At 43.8% G+C, this 20531-nt stretch overlaps 2 protein-coding genes across 2 annotated transcripts; both read right to left on the minus strand.

The window, feature by feature from the left end:
* Positions 1–826: 826 nt before the first annotated feature.
* cc2d1a (coiled-coil and C2 domain containing 1A) lies at positions 827–14527 on the minus strand. The gene is made up of 28 exons (XM_079159667.1): positions 14380–14527; positions 14056–14125; positions 13812–13947; positions 13556–13665; positions 12913–13158; positions 12416–12731; positions 11953–12062; positions 11776–11848; positions 11023–11121; positions 10790–10917; positions 10001–10073; positions 9743–9876; positions 9257–9344; positions 9076–9152; positions 8839–8934; positions 8191–8313; positions 8008–8066; positions 7105–7221; positions 6328–6401; positions 6181–6239; positions 5936–6087; positions 5713–5803; positions 5480–5635; positions 4773–4976; positions 4559–4685; positions 4379–4455; positions 4167–4214; positions 827–4079 (listed from the first exon to the last, which is right to left on the minus strand). Exons 2-28 carry the CDS (start codon positions 14110–14112, stop codon positions 4047–4049), a joined length of 3063 nt encoding a protein of 1020 aa, XP_079015793.1. The 5' UTR covers positions 14113–14125; positions 14380–14527; the 3' UTR covers positions 827–4046.
* A 4910-nt stretch (positions 14528–19437) lies between these two features.
* On the minus strand, positions 19438–20127 carry nanos3 (nanos homolog 3; the record flags this gene model as incomplete). Its single annotated transcript, XM_079158743.1, has 1 exon — positions 19438–20127. The coding sequence occupies one exon, from the start codon at positions 20125–20127 to the stop codon at positions 19438–19440; it is 690 nt and encodes a 229-aa protein (XP_079014869.1).
* Between the last annotated feature and the right edge of the window lie 404 nt (positions 20128–20531).

Genomic DNA, 20531 nt, shown 5'->3' on the forward strand with positions numbered 1-20531 from the left:
ACGAGCAGGGACGCAGACACGGAACCACGTGTTCACCCGAGCAGGAAGTCCTCGTCTGTGTCCACGCCCACCAAAGTCTCGCGGGTTGTCCAATTTTACCAAGACTCCCCTCTTGTGTGCCCGTGCACCATCCCCCTCTCCTCTTTTCTCCCTTTGTCAGGGGGAATTTCACATTCAAACACGTTATTAGCATAACACCAAAGCCCCGAGCTTCACCCCCCCAAAAAAACAGCGAGCATTGTCTGTAAAAAAAAGATACGTCTGTTTTGTCTTCCATTTTATTGTTCTTCCATCAATTTAGGTGACATTGGATTTAAGTCCTCCCACAAACCTAACTGCTGTGTGAGAATAAATAGTATTAATTATTACAATACCAACCGGCATTTTGCCTTATAAAGAGTGTGGTGTTTAGTGGAAACCCTTTGTCACAAACTGGGATTGCATATCTGATGGTGAAAACATAATGACCACAAAGCATTATTACACCAAATAAGTCAATATTTCACATTGAATATGCAGTTTAAACAGTCCAATCAAAAAGGTCCAGTTGCAGTCTGCTGTGGTTCTCCTGGATCTTCATACTAGGAACATACTGTATATATCACAGACGTTGATCATATGAAAATCCATTATAACGAAACATGTTTCACAGAATTTACTGTAGCAGACTTCTGAAACATGTCATCTTTTCCAAGATATTCTCTTACTTCAAGCTGGTAGAAACGGTTTGAAGGGGAACAATAAAGCTTCTGTTGTTCAGAAATCAGTCCAAATGGGAAAAATCTGGTCCGGATTTCTTTTGTTCATTGAAGACACAAACCCAGTGCTGTTTCACCTTTTTATTGATTCCAACAACGACCTCATACAGAAGATAATAAAGCCTTAACACAGTCAGGCCTCCATACATTCCCCGTTTGAGCTGCACGAATCATCATGACTGACACTCGAAAATAGACACAGAGCATATTATGCTGTATATTTACTGTATACAAAGATTACATTTATATTGATTGCCCTTAAATGACTTAACAGAAGAAAAAGCATTCTCCCAAACCCAGATGATTACATTTACTGCAGCAGATCAGGAATATTAACAAATATGACAAACAATCCACCAAAATGTCTCCTTTATAAAATGGAGTGAAGACAAGAAGAAAGACAAAGAAAAGGAAAAAAAGAAAATATGAGATGGAGTGTGTGTGAGAAAGGAGAGTGAGTCACCAACAGGACAAACTTTAACAATATGTCGCTCTCCTCGTGTCCTGACCACCGAACTACAACACTGAATGCTGATGAGCCTGTTGGCATGACAACAGGACAGCCTCAGAGGCCATGAGGTCACTCGAGCAGTGAGGTAATGTGGCAGCGGAGTGTGTGTTTGTGTGTGCGTGTTTGTGTGTGTGTGTGAGGTGACAAAGGTTAAAGGTTTTGGAGTTAAAGAATGGGGCTGCTGCTCAGTTGTAGTTCCTGTGAGTGTTTAAAGGCGATGAAGCTGCAACGCGGAGTTATATCAGATCTACGACGTCATAGTCTTTACATGACTTTGTAAATATAAATAATAAAAAAACATTTTCTGTTAAAAAAAAAGGACCAAACTGGTGGTTTTCCATGTTTTGGACCATTTGCATCACAGCTAGCCCTTCCAAAAACAAAACTGTTGCCGTGTTTAAGAAAGGTTGTATAATGTTTCAAGCCCTGCACACCAAACATTCCCTTTATCCAGCCGAAGTCTGACACTGAATATCTCGGGGTTCTGGAGTGTCGGTCAGACATAACAAGACATTTGAAGCCTCGGGTTTAAGGTAATCGTAAGAGGCATTTTTTCTGGTTTTTGGCCTTTTTTAAACACCAAATAATCCTTCAGCGGTTTCAGTCAGCCATTGGTTTCCATTAATTACCGCAAAGTGTAAAAAACAATTAGTAGACTCTTTGGTTTTAACAGTCTGCTAACTGATTCCCGTCCTGCACTGAAACTAATGGAAACTAATGGCTAACTGGAACAATCAGGAAAACACATCAAAAGCGAAACTGTGTTGCATACATTTAAAAATGGTCAGCAAAAATATTATTATGTGTATTATGTGTCCATGATTTGTAGTTAAGGAGATAAAGTTGCATGCATGTGCGCGCGCACACACACACACACACACACACACACACACACACACACACACACACACACACACACACACACACACACACACACACACACACACACACACACACACACACACACACACACACACACACACACACACACACACAGTCATTTAAGATCCACTATATATATATTGAACTTTATCATGTCGGTATAACCTACCACTTACAACGAGTCAGAAGATATCTTCTCCGGATAGATTAAAAAGAATAATGTGGGGGAAGGGATGTTACATAAATATCAACACAGACTGTGGAGGGCCTTATCAGGTCAACTTTAACCAGGATTATTTGCTAATGGGGTGAGGCAGTGGGTGGATTAGAACAAACACATGATTCTCTGCTCTGTCACATGACTAAAAAAAAAACTATTAGCAGAGTTACCAGACATCATCCACACTGAAGAGTCGGATAGAAAACATACAGCAAGGTTCATTTAAAGACGTCTGCTGCTTTCTGGCTGCATGAAGTCAATGACGATCACCAGACTCTGCTGTCCAGAGCACTAAGCAGAACAGAGAATACATGTTGCTGTACAATCTAAAGCTGACACATTTCAAGGCCTCTGCATTTGTCACACATCTTCTGAAGTTTTACAGGATTGGTCTGAATGTTGTACCCTTGACTTCACGCTCACGGTGAGTGTAAAGTAGAGAGGAATGACTCGGATGCCTGTGACAGGGATGTCTGTGGTGCAACAGAAATAGAAATGAGCAATTACCCAGCCTTACTGGCACATAGTGGGTTCTCTTCCTTTGGGCAGACTACTCAGCACCCACTGTGCTGCTACTGGAGAGCTCAGTGGGACAGATCCTGCTTTTGTAAACCGCATATGCCAAAATGTGTGCAAAATAGCAGCATGCTGACACAGCAGCTGATAATTATTTCATAATCGACAGCATAATGGGCTTAATATTGTTTAAGAGGTTAAAGAAAATCCAAGTAGAGCCGCCTATTACTCATGACTCTGAATACTCTGAATGTACGCAAAGGAATTAGCGCGAAGAAAGTGAAGATGAAGAAGACAACAAAGAAGAAACAGCTGATGAAGATGCAGAAGAAGAAGAAGCAGCAATCCTTCTGCAGAGCTAAGCTTCTACCACATTCGTGGCACGCTGCTAACACCCCCTCTCCCCAGCCCCAAAGGCGACTCTACGTCTGATCTAGTCGTCTCCTTGGTGACACAAACACTAATCCCTCATTATGGGATGTAGGCTGCGGCGCCCCGAAGCCCCGTTTTTTTATTCCCATATCACACCACTCCAAACGGAGCAGATTACTGTAATCTGGGAACACTGGAGCAGACAGATTAGATTAAGCTCATTACACACATAAAATATGGGAAAAGGGGTTAAAAACTCCTCACTCCGTTGGTTAAACACACTTCAGAGCACACACACACACACACACGTTTTGGTCATCTACGGACACCTCACTGACTCTCTGGGCTGGTGCCAAATGTAAAATGTATAGATCTTCGAACAGATCTCCTCATCAACAATTCTCAAAGGAAAGATGGGAATAAAAAACGGACATGGCATGGTAGGTAAAGTATGTTAAGCTGTGCTTCAGAAGCAGCTTTCTCTGGTGTTTAAGTGCAAATAAGCCTGCATCACACATTTTAATGCTTACTTTCTGTGTCCCTTTGTAGCTACAGATTTCTTTTTAATTACTTTCGCAGGGGACTAACCCCATCGTGACACACGTTTTATGATCAATTGACAGAATGATCTGATTGGTTCATGCAGTTTTCATGGAAATGAGCAGCATAGAATCATGCAAAAGGTGCTTAAAGTCCCCCGATGTAGTGCTTGTATATGAATGTGTATGTGAGAGAGAGAGACGATATAACAGTACTGCAGCCAAATCTCCACTCCCTTACTCTCCTCTCATCCCGTGCGTTTCCTTTTCAGCGATTCCAGCTGAAGCAGGGAGAAAAGGAGAACATAGCATTGTACATCATTTACAGACATTATGATGCAACATTTGTTTGCATTGGCAACCCTTACCTCGTTCTCCACCATCTTCAACCTGCCAAGCGCATCCTTGGCAGCGTCCTATAATAAGACAATGAGAACTTTACACAATAAGGCCCCAACCTAAAACACACACACACACACACACACACACACACACACACACACACACACACACACACACACACACACACACACACACACACACACACACACACACACACACACACACCAACTGTACTCACCCTGTTGCCTTGGCTGGAGTGTTTCTTCACAGAGTCAGCATACCCTTGGACGGAGCGCTGCAGCGCATTTTCATACTCTACACACGTGGGGAAGGAAGATGTAGGTGTTTGAGTGGTTGAGACATACAAACACACGTGGTAGTGAAGTAAGCACTCGTTTGTATTCTTTGAGCGAGTTACCGGTCAGTAGAGCGGAGGAGGCTCGCTCCAGCTGCGCTTTCTGCCACTGCAGTCTGTGTGTGACCTCTTTGTATTGGTGGACGAGGTCAGAGGGGGGATGCCGTTGCACCTTTCGGTAGTCTGCAATCTGAGAGACCCGACGAGACTTTCCCATTAGAGAAGCGGATGTTGCGGACGGTGCTTAGACCACACACACATAAACATACACAAATACCTTTCTCTCCATCCGCTCCCTGTCGTGGTTGAGGAGGCTGAAGCTGGTGAGTTTGTATAGTGGAGGAGAGTTGTTGGGATGACTGCTCCTGCTGCTCGCTTCATGTCTGCTGCTCGCTTCATGTCTGCTGCTCGCTTCATGTCTGCTGCTCGCTTCTTGTCTGCTGCTCGCTTCATGTTTGGGTTTAGACCGAGGAGATGGAGCCTGATTCAAACAAACACACACACTGAGACTTCACTGAACTGACACTGTCAATATATTTAATGCCAATGGTGTCAGCTTCTGTTACTCCTGCAGGTATATAGACCTGGCAAAGGGGGCAGCAGGATCACAGCATATTAATCAGCAGGCAGCAGCTCACATCATGACTGTAGACCCGGTTATGTTTGAGGTAAACTAGTGTGTTGGTCTAAGGTCTAATGTGTGTTTAAAGCCGTTACAAACAGCAATACTTGAAAGTGGGGCAAAATCAGATTTCCATCCAAATTTTATTTTAAAGATAAATTTCACTCAAGTTTTGAAGCAGCTACCGGGCATTACAAACACAAATAACACCTAACCTAACATAAATTTTGGTTCTAAGTGCGAACATGAACCGGCCGGCTGGAGCCTTCGTGAGGAGTTGTTCCTGTGTCCTCTGGAGGAATCCCACGTTTCCTTCCACAGTCTACACACGTGCAGTTCAGGGAAAGGAATACTCTACTCACCCGTTCCCTTTGTCTCTCTGGAGGAGAAAGGGAGGACACCGGATCGAGAACCAGCCACTTCTCCGTCACCGGCTGGAGATCAGCTCCTGTTAAAGGCTCTCTGATCTTCACCTTCACCTCCAACTTTCCACCTGTAGCTTTTCGTCCATCCATCACCTACGAAACACACTGTTAGATAGAACTGGGACATACATGTGCGTATGCATTTGTGTTTACTTGCCATCAACACCCACCTCTATTATTTCTCTGACGTCACACTGGTTCTCTAAGGCCTCTAGCTTCATCTGAGCAGTGCCCACAACTCTGTCCGTCTTGAACAGGCTTCTGTGAATACAGAGAGAGGAACACAGCTGACAAAAGCATAACAGACATGACATTTACAGCTTAAATCATGAGGATAGACGGGGAAGCTTCTGCCTATATTGTCCAAAAAGCAGTTGTGTTTTTTTTTTTTACCCCTTGTGGACGATTTCAAACTTGATGCCTTTGGACTGGACGACTCGTTTGAAGCCTCGGTGGGCTCGGTTGATGTTGAGTTTGAAATTCTCTTTAAACTCTGGGTTGTTGGTGCTCTTTACCGTGCTCGTTTTGTCCCTCTGAGCCTCCTCCTACACGCAGACAAATGAATGCATTAAAGCACATCTAGATAAAACCAGAGTGAAACATCCACAATCTACTCACTGAGTGAGAGAGATACTTACCGCACTGGGAAAAGGAAACTCAAACTTCACGCTGGCATCCAGATCGTTAGGCGAGACACCTGAAGGCAGAGAGGTAGGTGTAGGTGAGCAAACATGTGACACATTACTGCCTGGTGATTTCAAAAGACGCAGAGCTGCCATCAGTACCTGCGGGACATGGCAGGTTGATGCCTTTGATGATGTACAGTATCAGGTCATTTGGTGTCAGGCCGGTGTGGATCCTAAATAACAAAAAACATTTAGAAACGGCACCAGGAGTGACAGACAACAACCAGTCAGCGTCCCTGGATGCCAAACAATCCCGACTGTCGATGAGCCTGTTTATGAGTCACTGCCAGAGTTACCTAGCTGTTAGCTCCGTATGATACTGGAGCAGAGCCAGAGTGAGTCACAGTGAGTCAATCTGACTCATCTACCGCGCTGGTCAGGGAAAGTCTAAAAAAAAAATGTATTTTCTAAACCAAACATCTGATGCATGAGAATCTGCACAATCAAATATACATTCAGTTCAGTTGCAAAGCTCCAACTAAAATAATAATTCAGAATCATTTAATTTGAATCAGTGTTTCAGGGATGTTAACACCAGGAAGTGTAGTGAGCCATCCAATAGTTTTAAGATTTAAAAAAAAAAAAAGCTAAATATATCAACCTCACGGTGGCGTTTAAAGAAAGTCCAGGTGATCTCCAAAGTCAATAATTTTCATCCTCTGGAAATGTAAACATCTGTACAAAATTCCTTGTCAGTCCAATTGTTTGTGGAGATATTTCAGTCTGGACCAAAGTGGTGGATTATCTGACAGAATTGCAACCTTTGAAGTCATTACCATGGCTGAAATGTCTTTGTGGAGCACAAGTCGTTCAAAGAAAATACATTATCACTAAATATCATATTATTATATTATATTATATATATTTGTTGCTGACTTGACGGTGTTCAAGGTCCTCTCCTCTGTGCGACACTTGGGCACCGGCTGGCCCTTGGCGTGGGCGTTCTTCAGGATGGCGATGCTCTTCATACACTCCTCGACTAGTTTCTCAAACCTGGTGAGAAACAGAGACGGTCCTTACACACAACTCATCGTATCTCATATGAAGTCCTACAGTATGGACTGGTCTCTGCACAGACTGGTCTCTGCACAGACAGCAGTTATAGTACGCCAGGCAGCTCTATTTGATCAAACAAACACTTGTATTCCTGCATTGTTCACCGAAAAACTTTAGGAGCTTGATATAGCGACATTTTTTAAAGCAAAACTGAAGAAAGCAACGAGAGTCTTAAGGAATGCGTGATGCGTGAATGTATGTGAAAATCTGTGAAGAGATCTGTGAGGAGAACGTGCAAAATATTCAGAGTGACATGAAAGCTATACTGCATGCACTATGGGGATGAGAAAAACAAAAAGTAAAGTCAGTGTGTGTGTTGACACAGTGAACACACACTCCACAACTGTGATGATGTGCTCAGTTGAATAAATAAAGAAGTATATCAGGAGATACAAGTAAGTATCAAACATAAGCTTCTCAAGTGTGAGAATTTGCATATTTTCAGCTTTTAATGGAATTAAAAATGTATTTCTTTTGGTTTGTGACTGTTGGTCAGAGTTAGCAAATAATGATGCTGTTTGTCATTGTATGTGTAACGATGTAAAATGAATAATAAATCATCTGATCTCAAAGCCGTGATGTCTTTGGTCGCAATTAGTAGCAACCAAAATGAATATGATACCATCAAATCAAACACAGATTGATTAAATTTAATGAAATGTGCCTATTTGTATGGCTGAAGATAACATATGTGACAAATACACCACAACGGGGGTCTCTTACTTCAGAGCCTCAGCCACATTGCCCAAGAGAGTGAGCTGCTGAGAGTATCCCAAACACTTCTGTAGAGATGCAGATCAAAAGGAAGGCGTTGGTACGAGAATAGACAATAGCCAAAGACAATATGAAAGAAGACTATTGTGATTTGAATATACGTAAAAGAAGAAGGGAGAAGAGTGTCCTGACCTCATGCTGCTTCCGCAACAGATCCATGAGGCCGTGGTACTGTTCACTGGAGCGAGGGGAGAGAGGGGAGGTGCGGGAGCGAGCCAGGGAGTAGTCCTCCTCACTGACTGGAGCATTGGGAATCTGTCAGGAAGGAGATGATTACAAAAGTGGAGCGAAATAAAAAACGAAAGAAAATCTGTCCACTAGAAATTGTGAAGATATTTCTAAGCCTGTGTGATGTTCTGGGGACAGAAAGGAAGACAAACCAACAGAGGCACAAAGTTAATATTCTTGGTAATTACACTGTGAGTCAGAGTGAAGTACACGGGTTATTTGAAACAAGGATGTTAAAATAAAAGTCAGGAAAAATGAAAGAAAGTCAGATGGGAGAAGTGGCAACTATGTGAAATATGAATAGAGGAATGGCAATGAAGAAATTCTCTCTCTCTCTCTCACACACGCACGCACACGGTGAGACCGTGATGAGCACAAAGGTGTTTTGATTTCACCCCGCGCTTCCTTCTTACCGTCTTCTATTTCTGTCCCGTTTTGTGTTAACACACCTCACACTTTTGGTTGCTCCTGTGACAACATGTCACTCTCACACAAATACACACACACACTCTGCATCTTCTTGTAATTTGAACATAAGAATATATTTATGACCTTGCTGATATCAACAGGTAGCCCAGCATTGGCGGCGGTGACCATGGGGTCCAGTCCCTTGGCGTGTCGGAGGTGCTGCGCTGCTCCAGTCATGTCCTACAAACCATCACACGGCAGCAGATGTTCAAGACTCCAATTAAACAACAGGCGGCTGTAATAAAGACATCTACCAACAATATAAAGATGTCAGGGAATCTATCAGCAAAGAAAATAAAAAAATAAAACCCCACAGCTTACCTTCATCTGTTTGGAGCGCAGCGCGGCACGCATAAAAGCCTGTCGCCTTAGCAACAGGAAATCCAATTGCTGCTGGGCTGAAAGGATAATTAAGAGAAGAAAAAGTGAAACTCGGCCTCGTGTAGCACTCGTATGGTACATTTTGTACGTGCGGGCCGAACACAGAACACTCTGAATGCACCTTTTGTTCCCAGTTTTGGAGTCGAGGGGCCTCCAGGGGCCTGAGGAGCCGGAGACTTTGCTTTCTGGGCAGGTGGACGCACTGCAGGCTGCAGAGTAGGAACATGTGAGTGTGAGTGTGAGCGTCACACAAATGATGACACACACACACACAAATACAGAGGTCTAGGTGCAGCGCTGTTCTCTTACCTGGGACCTTGATTTAGCATTTTTAACAATTTCAACAGCTGTGTCTTAACTAAGTTTAGTGAGTCACTGTTTGTATACTTTCCCGTGGTTTACAGTGAAGCACGGTGTTGATGTAAGAGTCAGGAGGTGCAGCAGAGACAACAGTCATCACTCAATAACCTGCACAGGAGCTGGCATGCCCAACAATAAAACGTGGCTAGCCTCACTTGAAAAAAAAGGCAACCAATCAGATTTCTTGGCTGCACAACAACAACTTGACCATTTGGTCGTACCTTTATTTATTTTTTATTTTTTTTACCTTGGCAGCCTCTCTTTGTCCGTCCTCTTCATCATCTTCTGCGTCTGCATCCTGATTAGCTATTTTCATCGCCGTTTCCAGGACACCCATGAAGCTCTGCTGACTCCCCTCTGAGCCCTGCAGTGGAGGACAGCCTACAAGAGCAACACACACACACACACACACACACACACACACACACACACACACACACACGACTCAATGTAACTATAAAGTGCAGCAGAGGCCCAATCCTGAAACACACCGGGAGAAGGTTACCTGGCGGCACAGGTAGGTCAGACAGGCTGATGGGTCGTCCGGCTTTGTGAGCTCTGATGGCATCCTGGTATTGCTTTGGAGAACAGAGGAGATGATTGATAATTCTGTTATTAAGGACAATTCCACTCGTGGATACTCTCATATTATTATATTCTGGTATTGTTAGTCTGTCATAGTCAAAACATTCCTCAATTGTAGCATTGTAAATCAGAATAAATACGTAAATATGTCTATAGCAAACAACCTCCCTGGTTTTCCAATCCCACCCAAAATATGAAGTGTCTTTCCTGCATATAAATACTGACAGAAGCATTACTCCCACATGGAGATCTATGTCATCAATGTGCTTCCACTCCTACTAATACGATATACAGTACATGCCGCACAACAATATCTTGTCCTTTCTTTCATGTTCTTGTTTTATCCATTTACCTCGCCTCAGCCAAATCTACTTCAAAATGAAAGGTTTCCTATTTTTTTCCCCCACAATGCCTCTCAACAATCCTCAGAGAACAAGCGAGACTTTATTGCAGGTTATTCTGGTAGCTGAAATGAGCAACAGAGGTGGTTACAGTAAAAGCAACGGAGGGTATTTCCAGTCAAAATACAGTGAGTCACACACCAGTTATAACACACCACCGAACGGCAGCGCACAGCCAGGAACGCAAGGTGCATCCCAAATTGCTCTATCTTTGAGAATATCTAAAGCTGTATTTTTTTTTGAGAAATACATTATTCGGCTTTGAAAATAGTTACAACAATATGGTACATAAGGGGCATGGTGTGTACCTTGACAATGCGCTGGTGCATGCGAGCCTTACGATCGTCTCCTTTGCTCTTGGCTCCCTCTGCTGCTGACTTGTATATGTCCATCCTCTGCTGCAGGGCTTCTCCCACATTGCTGGGAGCAGGCAGCTCTGTACAGGACACACACACACGCGCACACACACACACACTTCATTCTTTAAATTCGATGTGGAACATTTTTATCATCTGAAGGATCAGGGCTACTGGAGTCGTACCGGCAGCGGCCACCTGGGTGGGTGCAGGGGCAGCGGGGGCAGCAGGTTTAGAGGACGACTGAGGAGGAGGAGGTGCACAGTGTTCTGCTACTACGTCTCCTGCAAATGATCAGATATCAGTGGAGAAACAGTAAGTTATACACTGGCATATTACAAACAGTGTCAACAATCACAGACATCCCTTAACTGGTCCAAAATTAAAAATCATTCTAGTTATATGGTGCGAAGTCTTCCAACGTTCAGTATTTTCCCATGGGGGTTGATGGTGTTTTACAGACATTCATTACACTGAAGAAGCTCAATTTCAGTGGCATTATGTATGGCAGGAAGCTGCAGGATAGAACTATGGGTTCTATAATAAAACATATTTTGTCTTATCTGTATTCCGTACAAGTTTGAGGCTTGTAGTGATGATCAGCAGTGATGTCTAAAGAACTTTGAAGGCAGGCTGCAATCTAGACATGGCTTTGGTTGGAAAAGAGCAATGTGCATACAAATGGATATCATAAACCTGTGTTCTACCAGACACATATGCACAAACCCAGTTGGAACATTATCTTCCAAATTTGAGAATAAGTACTTTGTTTTGTTAATCTGTGATCAACAATATCAAACGCCTTGGAAAAGTCAATAAATAATGCATAGAGCAATAATGCACTGATGCCACTGTTGGGAGCTTCCTTCTAGGCCATGGTGTTTGAGTAATGTCAACTAAAGTCAAAAACGTTACATTAAAGTATCCCTTTAACTGACCAGGAGGAGGCGGTAGTGAGCTCAGGTCGACTGGTTCGCCTCTGTCCAGTGCCTCCACCAGAGCGTCCAGCTTCTGCATAAAAGAAGGTCAACTCCATTAGGATTGACTTTTTCTACATACAAGTATACAAACAAATAGATGTGTTCATGTGATAACATTGACGTTGGTTCTGTCACCTTGGCAGTGAGGTAGTGCTGTTTCGCCCCGTCTATGTCGGAGTTCTGCTTGGCGTGTATGGCAGCGATCTTATACTCCCTCTGTCTGGACAACACTGCCTGTTTCAGCTCTGAATGGAGGGAGGGCAGACAGAGAAAAAGTTAGATAAAGAGAGAACAACGTCGAAAACAAAAAGACTTCAAAGCTCAGGAGGATCACAGTGACATTTAGCGGGACATTTGATTATACTCTTATCAGTTTGACATTGAACTGTGGAACGAGCCATCGCCAAAGTCAGAAGAGTTGAACAATAGGATGACCAATAATCAGTTATAATCAGAGTCGATGAGTTTAAAGTGTTAATTAAAGTGGACCAATATCACCACGTCTTTTACTCTTATACATCCAGTGCACAGTACAGAGAGAAGTGCTGAGGTAGAGAGACTCCCACAGCGTACTCCGTACGTTATCATGTGCGTTTACCTGAGTGCTGAGCGTCAGGTTGGCCGGGGGTGAGGGGAGAGATGGCAGGTGTTCCCGGGGTTAAGGCGGCAGCAGGCTTATGGGGCACGGTCAGATGGAGTGGCTTCATACTCGGAGCTGCCGGTGCAGCCTCCCTTAGAGGTTTCTGGTTTGTGGGAGGAGAGGGCATCAGCGTGGGCCCCGGCAGTTCTCGTTCCTTGATCGATTCAGACTCGTCTGTGGCGTTGGGCTTTCCACCGAGAGCAACCGGAGGCGGAATCTCCTCCTCGCTGACTGGATTCCCTTTCCTAAAAGATGTCAACATGGACTGCAGTGTCTAGGGTTGAAGGAGAAAAAAAAAAAGAAAATCATAAACACATATTTATTGCATTAAAATGAAGAAAGTTGCAATGTTTTATACTATTAAGTCTTAGATTCCAATATAAGAGGCCCATTGAATGAAGGCAAAGTATGGGGATAAACTTGTTCTGAGGCTGTGTAGGATGTTTCCAGTTTACCTTTAACCCACGGTCATATCTTCGCACTTTGCTCGTCTCCCCTGCAGTCTTAGCATTGGAAATGGCCGTCTTATACATTTCAACGCGCTCCAGTAGGACAGACTCCAACCCAGTTGCACCACCGGGAGCAGCAGGAGGAGCCGAGTGGGATGTGACGCTCACTTTGGGAGCAGTTGGCGTGAATGCAGGAGGGGTGGGAGCAGGGGATTGTTCCTCATCATCCTCCAAAACCTCATTCAGTTCTGCCTATGTGTGGAGACACAGAAATGTATGCGGTAAAAAAAAAAGAAATACAGATATTTAGAGCAATTCAGCAGCTTCAGGTTCACCATGTTGTTATAAGTGGAATGAAAGGGATTAGGAATGCAGCTAAACAATGGGTTTTTATTCTCAGTTAATGTGCTTAATTGAATCATTTAGTCTGTGAACTGACTAAAGGAGGTGAAATATGCACATTACAATTTCTCAGACCCCAAGATGATGTCTTCAAATTCAGCACATCGGAGAAGCTGGGACTAAAAAATAACTGACACAATTTAACCATTATCAAAAGTAGTTCCAAATTAATCTTCTGCCAATTTATCAGTTAATCCACTACGTGTTTCAGATGTGAAAGGGACAAAAGTCAGTGTGAGTGTGTTACCAGCAGATCTTCATCATCATCCAGATCGTCATCCCCCATTTCCTCATCATCATCCAGGTCTTTCATACAAAGTGCTGCCATTCGCTCTATATCAGCCATGGGGACAGGAGCTGTAGGTACACAAACGCATCACAAGCGGCACTAAATCATAAGCGGCAGATCAAAATTCAAACACCGACACATGAATAACAAGAGAAAACTGTACTTTACACTGATAGACATCTATGAATTAGGTATGGGAGAGACTCTTTCTCACCTCTGCCGTCACCTTTCTTCCCTTGTGATCTCCCTCCACCTTCTCCCACCAGATTCAGAAGCTCTGCCTCCAGCTCTTCATCATTTCCCTCATCATCCATCCCTCCGCCCGGGGACAGGTCAAGGAGCAGCCCCATCTGAGACCCAGAAGTACAAACAGGGACAGAGGTGCTGAATCATACCTGTTGCTAACGTAACAGTGGATATCATTCAAACATCTCCTGATCAGACATGACGGGTGTTACCTGTTTGGCTCGCGCTGCCCCTTGACCCCGGGGAGGGGGGTTCCGACTGCGGCTCATCGACGGTTCAAACCTAAAAGTTAAGGACGGATTGCATGAGTTGAGCCAATGGAAAGAAGCAGAAGAACTGTGATGAACATAACTGACAGTATCCACTGCTAGTACACCTAGTGTAGAGTCGGCACTGACCTCAATAGCAGAATTAAGTAATAATTAAAACTGTCCCAACTGTTTTGTATGGGGTTAGCTTCTGTGTGCTACATGTTAGCTAGCACAACAAACAGTTCATTTTTACACAGACACTGAATGTACAGGCAAGCTGTTTACCTTGTCACTTTCACGGACCGTGGTGTTACCGTTACAGCTAACGTTAGTCAGGTCGGAAAAAAAACTGCTCATAAACAACGGGAGAAAAGACACAACATATACAAGCAGGCGTGTAATGTAACGTTAAGTTTGAGCTGTCAAAACTAGAACGGTAAACTGTGGAATGTACTTCCTACATTGCGTCTCCAGTGGCAACGCACATCGCGCTTTACGGCTAGACGAAACACGCCCAGTACTGACGTAAAACACCGACGTTACGTTACAAGGCAAGACCATATGGTTCAGGTGGGTGATTGTATGACCGTGGGAAAAATATAACGTGACATTTTGTCACTATCTTTCCACTGAGAATGAACTTAATCTTAATGGGTTGTTTTTTAAACCCAGCAAGCACACTCAGTAACATTATACAAGTCACATCTTCAACTTTCCTCTTTCACTCAGTTAACTCGTGTAACTATGTTGATGTTAGCTAGCTGCATTTACTATATTTACTTACATGACTTAGATTTGGTTATAAACTCACCAGATACAACCGTAACAAGGGGAATTAGTCATGTTAAGTATGGGCTGTATATCTCCTACTATGTTGTGTCTTGATGTGTTTCACTTATTTTTGTTATTTAGGGAAAGGAGATGGCCAAAGCAAAAGCAAAGACCAACAACAGCAGTGGTAAAGCAGTTGCTATAATCCCACTACATGGGCTAACTTTAATGTGCTACTGTTGAACAGAAACTATATTTGGTATTTGTAAGAAAAATTACATTTGATGTACAATTGCTTCACTATCATTGATAGGCTCATTTCAATTTGAATTGAGTCGATCCTTATGTGTTAAGCCAGCGTAGCTCCACCTCAGCCTCGCTCACTCAGGTCAAGGAAGAGGGAATGTCCAAGTGATGAAAACTCAGAGATCGATGATATCCAGGCTACTCATCATCAGGTCATTTAAGTGATTGAAACACAATTAAATCACATTTTATCGCCTTATCGGGCCAAATTGTAGATACGTCATTTTATTATTTTTATTATTTCAGGACACTGAAGGAAATCATGCAACAGTGGATGCCACACTGTTACAATGCCACCACTCCCCTCTGCAGGAATCTACTGTTAAAGCATTTGACGAGCAAGAAGAGACTAAAGTCACCAATCCTAGCAATGTTTCTCAGCTGAAGGGCTTCAAAGCACATGCTAATAATAGTGGAAAGGATAAGGAGGAAATGACGGCAGAGGATTATAACGCATCACCACCCCAAACATGCACTGATCAACTCCAGGTCTGCTTGCAGATCTCTGAAGAGGCTGATGCTGCTGCTCTGGAGGATCAACTGGGTGCAGAGGAGAACCCTGAATGTAATTTTGAGAAAAACCAAGAAGTTAGTCAAGAAGAACCCAGCAAAGTGTACATGACTGATCTGAAGGAAACCGCACAGGAGGCTGCAGCGGGGTTACCGGCCAAAAAGAAGCGAAGGATGGGTATGTGTGGTCTGACGGAGAGGGAGCGGAGTCACTTTTTACACACGAAAAAACGTGAAAACGGGCAGAACGGACCTGAGAGAGTTGGAAAGCAGATTTGTAATAACGCAGCTGACCCTGTGGCTCAGGAAGAGATAGTATCGTCTTTACCATCCTCACTATCCGTCCCAGTAGGCAATGTCACAGAGCAGGAAAAAGCAGAGATGAAACTTCAGTCCAGTCACTCTGGAGGGGACGACAGGTCAGAATAATGTAGTGAGGAATCCAAATGTAATGTGAAATATCTTGAATTATTTAGATTAATAAGTGAAAACACAAATAAAAGATACTTGATTACACTAACAGGATTAAATGAAATGTGTTACTTCCCCCTTATTTGATGACATTGTTTTTAACACACAGGGCAGAAGCTGAAGTCCACATTGCTGCCACTGCCGCAGATGGAACCAGTGTTGTGTCTGATCCAAGCGGCTCAAAGGGAACTAGTTGTGAGGTTGAGGCAGACATAGAGCCTGGTCCAGAGCAAACCGGTGACACAAAGTCAGACCTACCTGCAGAGGAGGAAGAGGAGGAGCTTTTGGGAAATCAGGTGCAGCAGGAACACGAGGGAGGCACAGCTGAGACTGTAGCTGAAAAACCTCAGGAGCAAATTAAAGACGGGGAAGATGGGTCGGCAGCAGTCGACCAAAGTCCTGCCATCACTTTTCCCTCTAATACAACTCAGAGTGAGGAGACTGAGAAGCGGGATGCAAGCGAGGCTGCTCCTCTGCAGGTGAGCGGTGTGACCAGGACAAGAGAGGGAGAGTTGACTGGTGATGCAGGGGACGATGTCGTAGCCGAAGCAGGTGATTCATCCACACACACCCAGTCAGGAGGATTCAGCGAGGTGCAGCTCTGCGAGGCTATAGTGACACCCGGTGGATCAGAGAAGAAAGACAGCGTGAGTGGTGGGACAAACTTTCAAAGTAGGGGTTTAGTGAAGTGTTATAAAAGGTAGAGAGTAGCCAGATAGTTGCTTTCTAAATTGCTGACACACTGACAGTCTTCTCCAAAAACAAACACCAAATTGATACATACTTAAATTACTTTTTACCGTCTAACTCTACAGAAACGGTTGATTTATTTTTGTTGCGCACAGTGTGATTCTGATGGTGAACCTGGTGCTGGTCCTTCTACTGTGAACGCTGAGTCCCCTCAGACCAAGAACACTCCTGAGCCGTTTGGATCTGGCTACTTGGATTACGTGTCAGACTCGCAGCTGAACAGCATCATTCTGACGTAAGGAAGTAGGAAAGGGGGTTGAATCCCACACGATAGCGCTCCCTCAAAATGTTCAAAGTTGGAGCCTCCATCTTTATATTTCACACAGATGTATGAACTTTAGTAAGCTTATGTAACGTCTCCAGACATTAAAAGAATGTCTTGGATGCATAGTGTAAACCCAACCGGAAGTCAGCCATTTTTTTATTTAATGTGCCATTTTAGGGCTTGTTTGCCATTTGGAGGCACAGTACTTTGACATATTAAACTTAACTTAACAATATAAAATTGTTGCATGTTTAGTGCGTGTTCTCTAACGCCACATAGTGGACACAGGAAGTGATACAACATTTTCAATATGTCATCTCCAGGGCCTCGAGCTCTGCACAGTGTGCAACGGTCACATCAACCGGCCCCGGCATGTGTGGCCCAGTTCAACGCTGCTCGCAGCTTTAATTTTGTTTATTCCTTGCCTTATCTTCAAGAAGACATCAATATTTTTTTTCCTGTCATATCTACACATTTTAGTTCTCTTGCTAATTTAAAAAAAAAAAACTAATTTAGGATTTGTTACAAGCTCATACATCACTTATTGTTCATCTATCCAACTTTTTACTTTCTCTCTATTCAGTGAGGAGGTGGTGATGGAGAGGGAGGACGATCATGAAGATGCTACAGACCTGATCTGTGGACTCATCAGAGAACTCTCCTCTCTAAAGTAAGTAAACACTTTCTATTCAACATCATTTTGAGCTTTTTGTCTCCTCCTTTTTGGCCACTTAACACCTGTTCTCTAAACTCCTTCTGTGTTTAGTCAGTCTCTCTCTTCCCAGTTGAACTTTTGACTCGTAATACCATTGGTCAGTTTCATCCTCTTCACACCCACCTCTGCGCTCTAATTGGCTGGAGTGTGAAGTCAGCTCTGACAGCTGTAGACTGCTTGGCACCTTATCCAAGGCCCACCATCAAGCCCCGAAGAAAGGCTTTGATGTGGGTGGATGGTAAACTGATGGAAAACTCTGGGCAACAAATCAAAATGATGCTGTTGAATAGACAAAATATAACTCCACCACAATCGAGAAACAAAAAATTCAAATCTTTGAGGAAAAATACAAAGTCAGACAATCTGACTCTAGTAGCAATAAGAACATGAACAATGGTCTTACGTTTTTCTGTCACTCATCCCCTACTTAACATCTTCAACCCGCCTTAATCCATCTGACTAGTCAAATGCAAACCTCGTAGAGAGGAGAAAGTTATTGAATGAGGTTATTTAAACTGCTAATCAGCATTCGTCTTCTTCTAGTCGTAAGGTCATGGCCACTCACAGAGAGCTGGAGAACCTGCGCCGCAGCAGTAAAAGTTCAAGGGGCTGCAAACGTTGAGGATCAAGTCCCTGCCATCCTGATCTTACCGTTTCCCCAGTGGTTTGTGGGTAATGAAGGCACGCGTGCCATTGAACAAATTATTATTCATCTGTTGTCGTTGTTCTTGTTTTATTGACCGCTGGAATGTGCAGTTTATTGGTTTAGTTTTTCTTGTTCTCAAATAAAGCTGGTTGTTGTTCATTAAATCAGTAATCAGTATTTTTCTAGAAGTATCTGTAATGTGATAAAAGTACACACACACACACACACACACACACACACAGATGTGGGTAATTTAGATATTTATAACTTCAGATATACAATCATTTCACACAGAATTTGTCACACTTTTTTTTTTCCCCACAAAGTGATTCGAGATGAAATGGCATTTTAGAAAAGCCACACGTACAATATTCAAAATAAAATAACGTGCTTTAGGAACAGGTATTTGCTCTACACCTCAGAACAAGAACAAGTCACTCATATTTAAAAAATTTAAAATGCTGACATGGTCACATGATGTTTAGCCTATATGCTGTAGTAAAGTTATTACTGATGAATGTACGTCTTAGAAAGGTTTGATAGTATAATCCTTCAATGCATGGACAGGAGATATGAAACTGGACATCAGGTGGCCACGTTTTAAAAATATGTAAAACAAACGTACATTTTCTTTTGAAACTTTTCTTCCCCCCCCCCCCCCCCCATCTCTCTCTCTCCTCCCAAACAAATATCTGGCAGTCGTTGTTGAAAGTAAAGGGACGCGGTTAGAGAAGGCTCGGCCGACAAAAACACCAGCTGAAAAATAACTCCAATCAGCTACACAGCAAACGTGCCAAAGCATGCAAATGAAAACCAAACCACACACACACACACGGCTATAAACAAAGCCACACTCGGTAAAGAAGGATTCAGCCTTCTGTGTCTTAGTGCTACCTGCCACCTGTTAGTTCAGCGTCTGCACTTCGCGTACACGGAGCTGTACGCGCTGTCGACCTTCGGACAGAAGCGCTTGGTGTGAGCTTGGGCCCCCGTGGCCCCGCACAGAGGACACACATACTGCCGCAGATAGGGACACAAGACATCTCCGGCCTGGTTCTTCAGCCAGTGGGATCCGCACACCACCTCCGACTCCCCGTTGTGCTTGCAGAAACTGCAGAACATGTGCTCAGGTGACGCGGACAATGGTGGATCCGGAGTTTTGAAACGAGTGTTTTTTTTGCGGTCTTTCGGTCCCCGGGAGCCTGACGGTCTTGGCAGGAGCTTCAAATCTACCGCGCCTGGTGCAGCTGCACGAAAGGTGTTCGTAGCGTACCACGAACCACCAGGTGGAGGTTGATCAGCCAGAGTGCCTGGGAGCGTAGATTCAGCGGACAGATGTGGCGCACAGTCTGCCCCGAGGTCGCTGCTTCGGCAAACTGCGTTAATGCGCACAGACATCAGTGCCTCGCACAGGTCATCCGATTCTGAGAGAGGAGCTTTGGAGGCTGGCAGTGGGCACTCAGTGTCCGTATGCCGGCCCAGGATCTCTCGGATTGTGTCCGACAGTCCTATGTAGTCTCTCCAGGGCTGGAAACTTTTGTTGTCTGACTCCATGAAGTGCGGCAGATGATGCTTGAGTCCCCAAACGATGCCTTTCATTCTAGCTCCTTCACGCCCAAATGTTTTGGTCTCGTCTGCCAGACTCCCTTTCAGTAAGAGGACAGAGTTGTTGACGTTGTAATAACGATGCAAAAGACCGCAGACATCTGGCGCTAAGCACTCGTCACAAAGTTCTGAAGTTGGTAATTGGTAATTGAGTACAAGTGGTGATCAGAGGCAGCGAGGCACACTCCTCCCCCGTGCCAGCAGCCAATCGCATGAGCTCATGCACCGCGCGTGCAGGTCATCAAGCAAGTGGAGTAATGCCAATTTGGTCCCTCGTGTACAGTTTTTTTTTTTAGTTGTAGTTTCCCTAATATATGTCTTTACAATATTCTGGTTAGGGCTGTAAAGCAAGTCGTCTCAAATTGAATAGGATGCTATTAAACACCTACATTGCTAAC

Source organism: Pholis gunnellus (assembly GCF_910591455.1).
Source record: "Pholis gunnellus genome assembly, chromosome: 5".
NCBI lineage: Eukaryota > Metazoa > Chordata > Actinopteri > Perciformes > Pholidae > Pholis > Pholis gunnellus.

Coding starts and splice junctions, on each gene's coding strand:
- cc2d1a (XM_079159667.1), bottom strand. CDS start 14,112: ATGAGCCGCAGTCGGAACCCCCCTCCCCGGGGTCAAGGGGCAGCGCGA. Junction 9,153..9,256: donor TCCAAAACTGGGAACAAAAG/GTGCATTCAGAG, acceptor TTATCCTTTCAG/CCCAGCAGCAATTGGATTTC. Junction 8,935..9,075: donor TGCGCTCCAAACAGATGAAG/GTAAGCTGTGGG, acceptor GATGGTTTGTAG/GACATGACTGGAGCAGCGCA.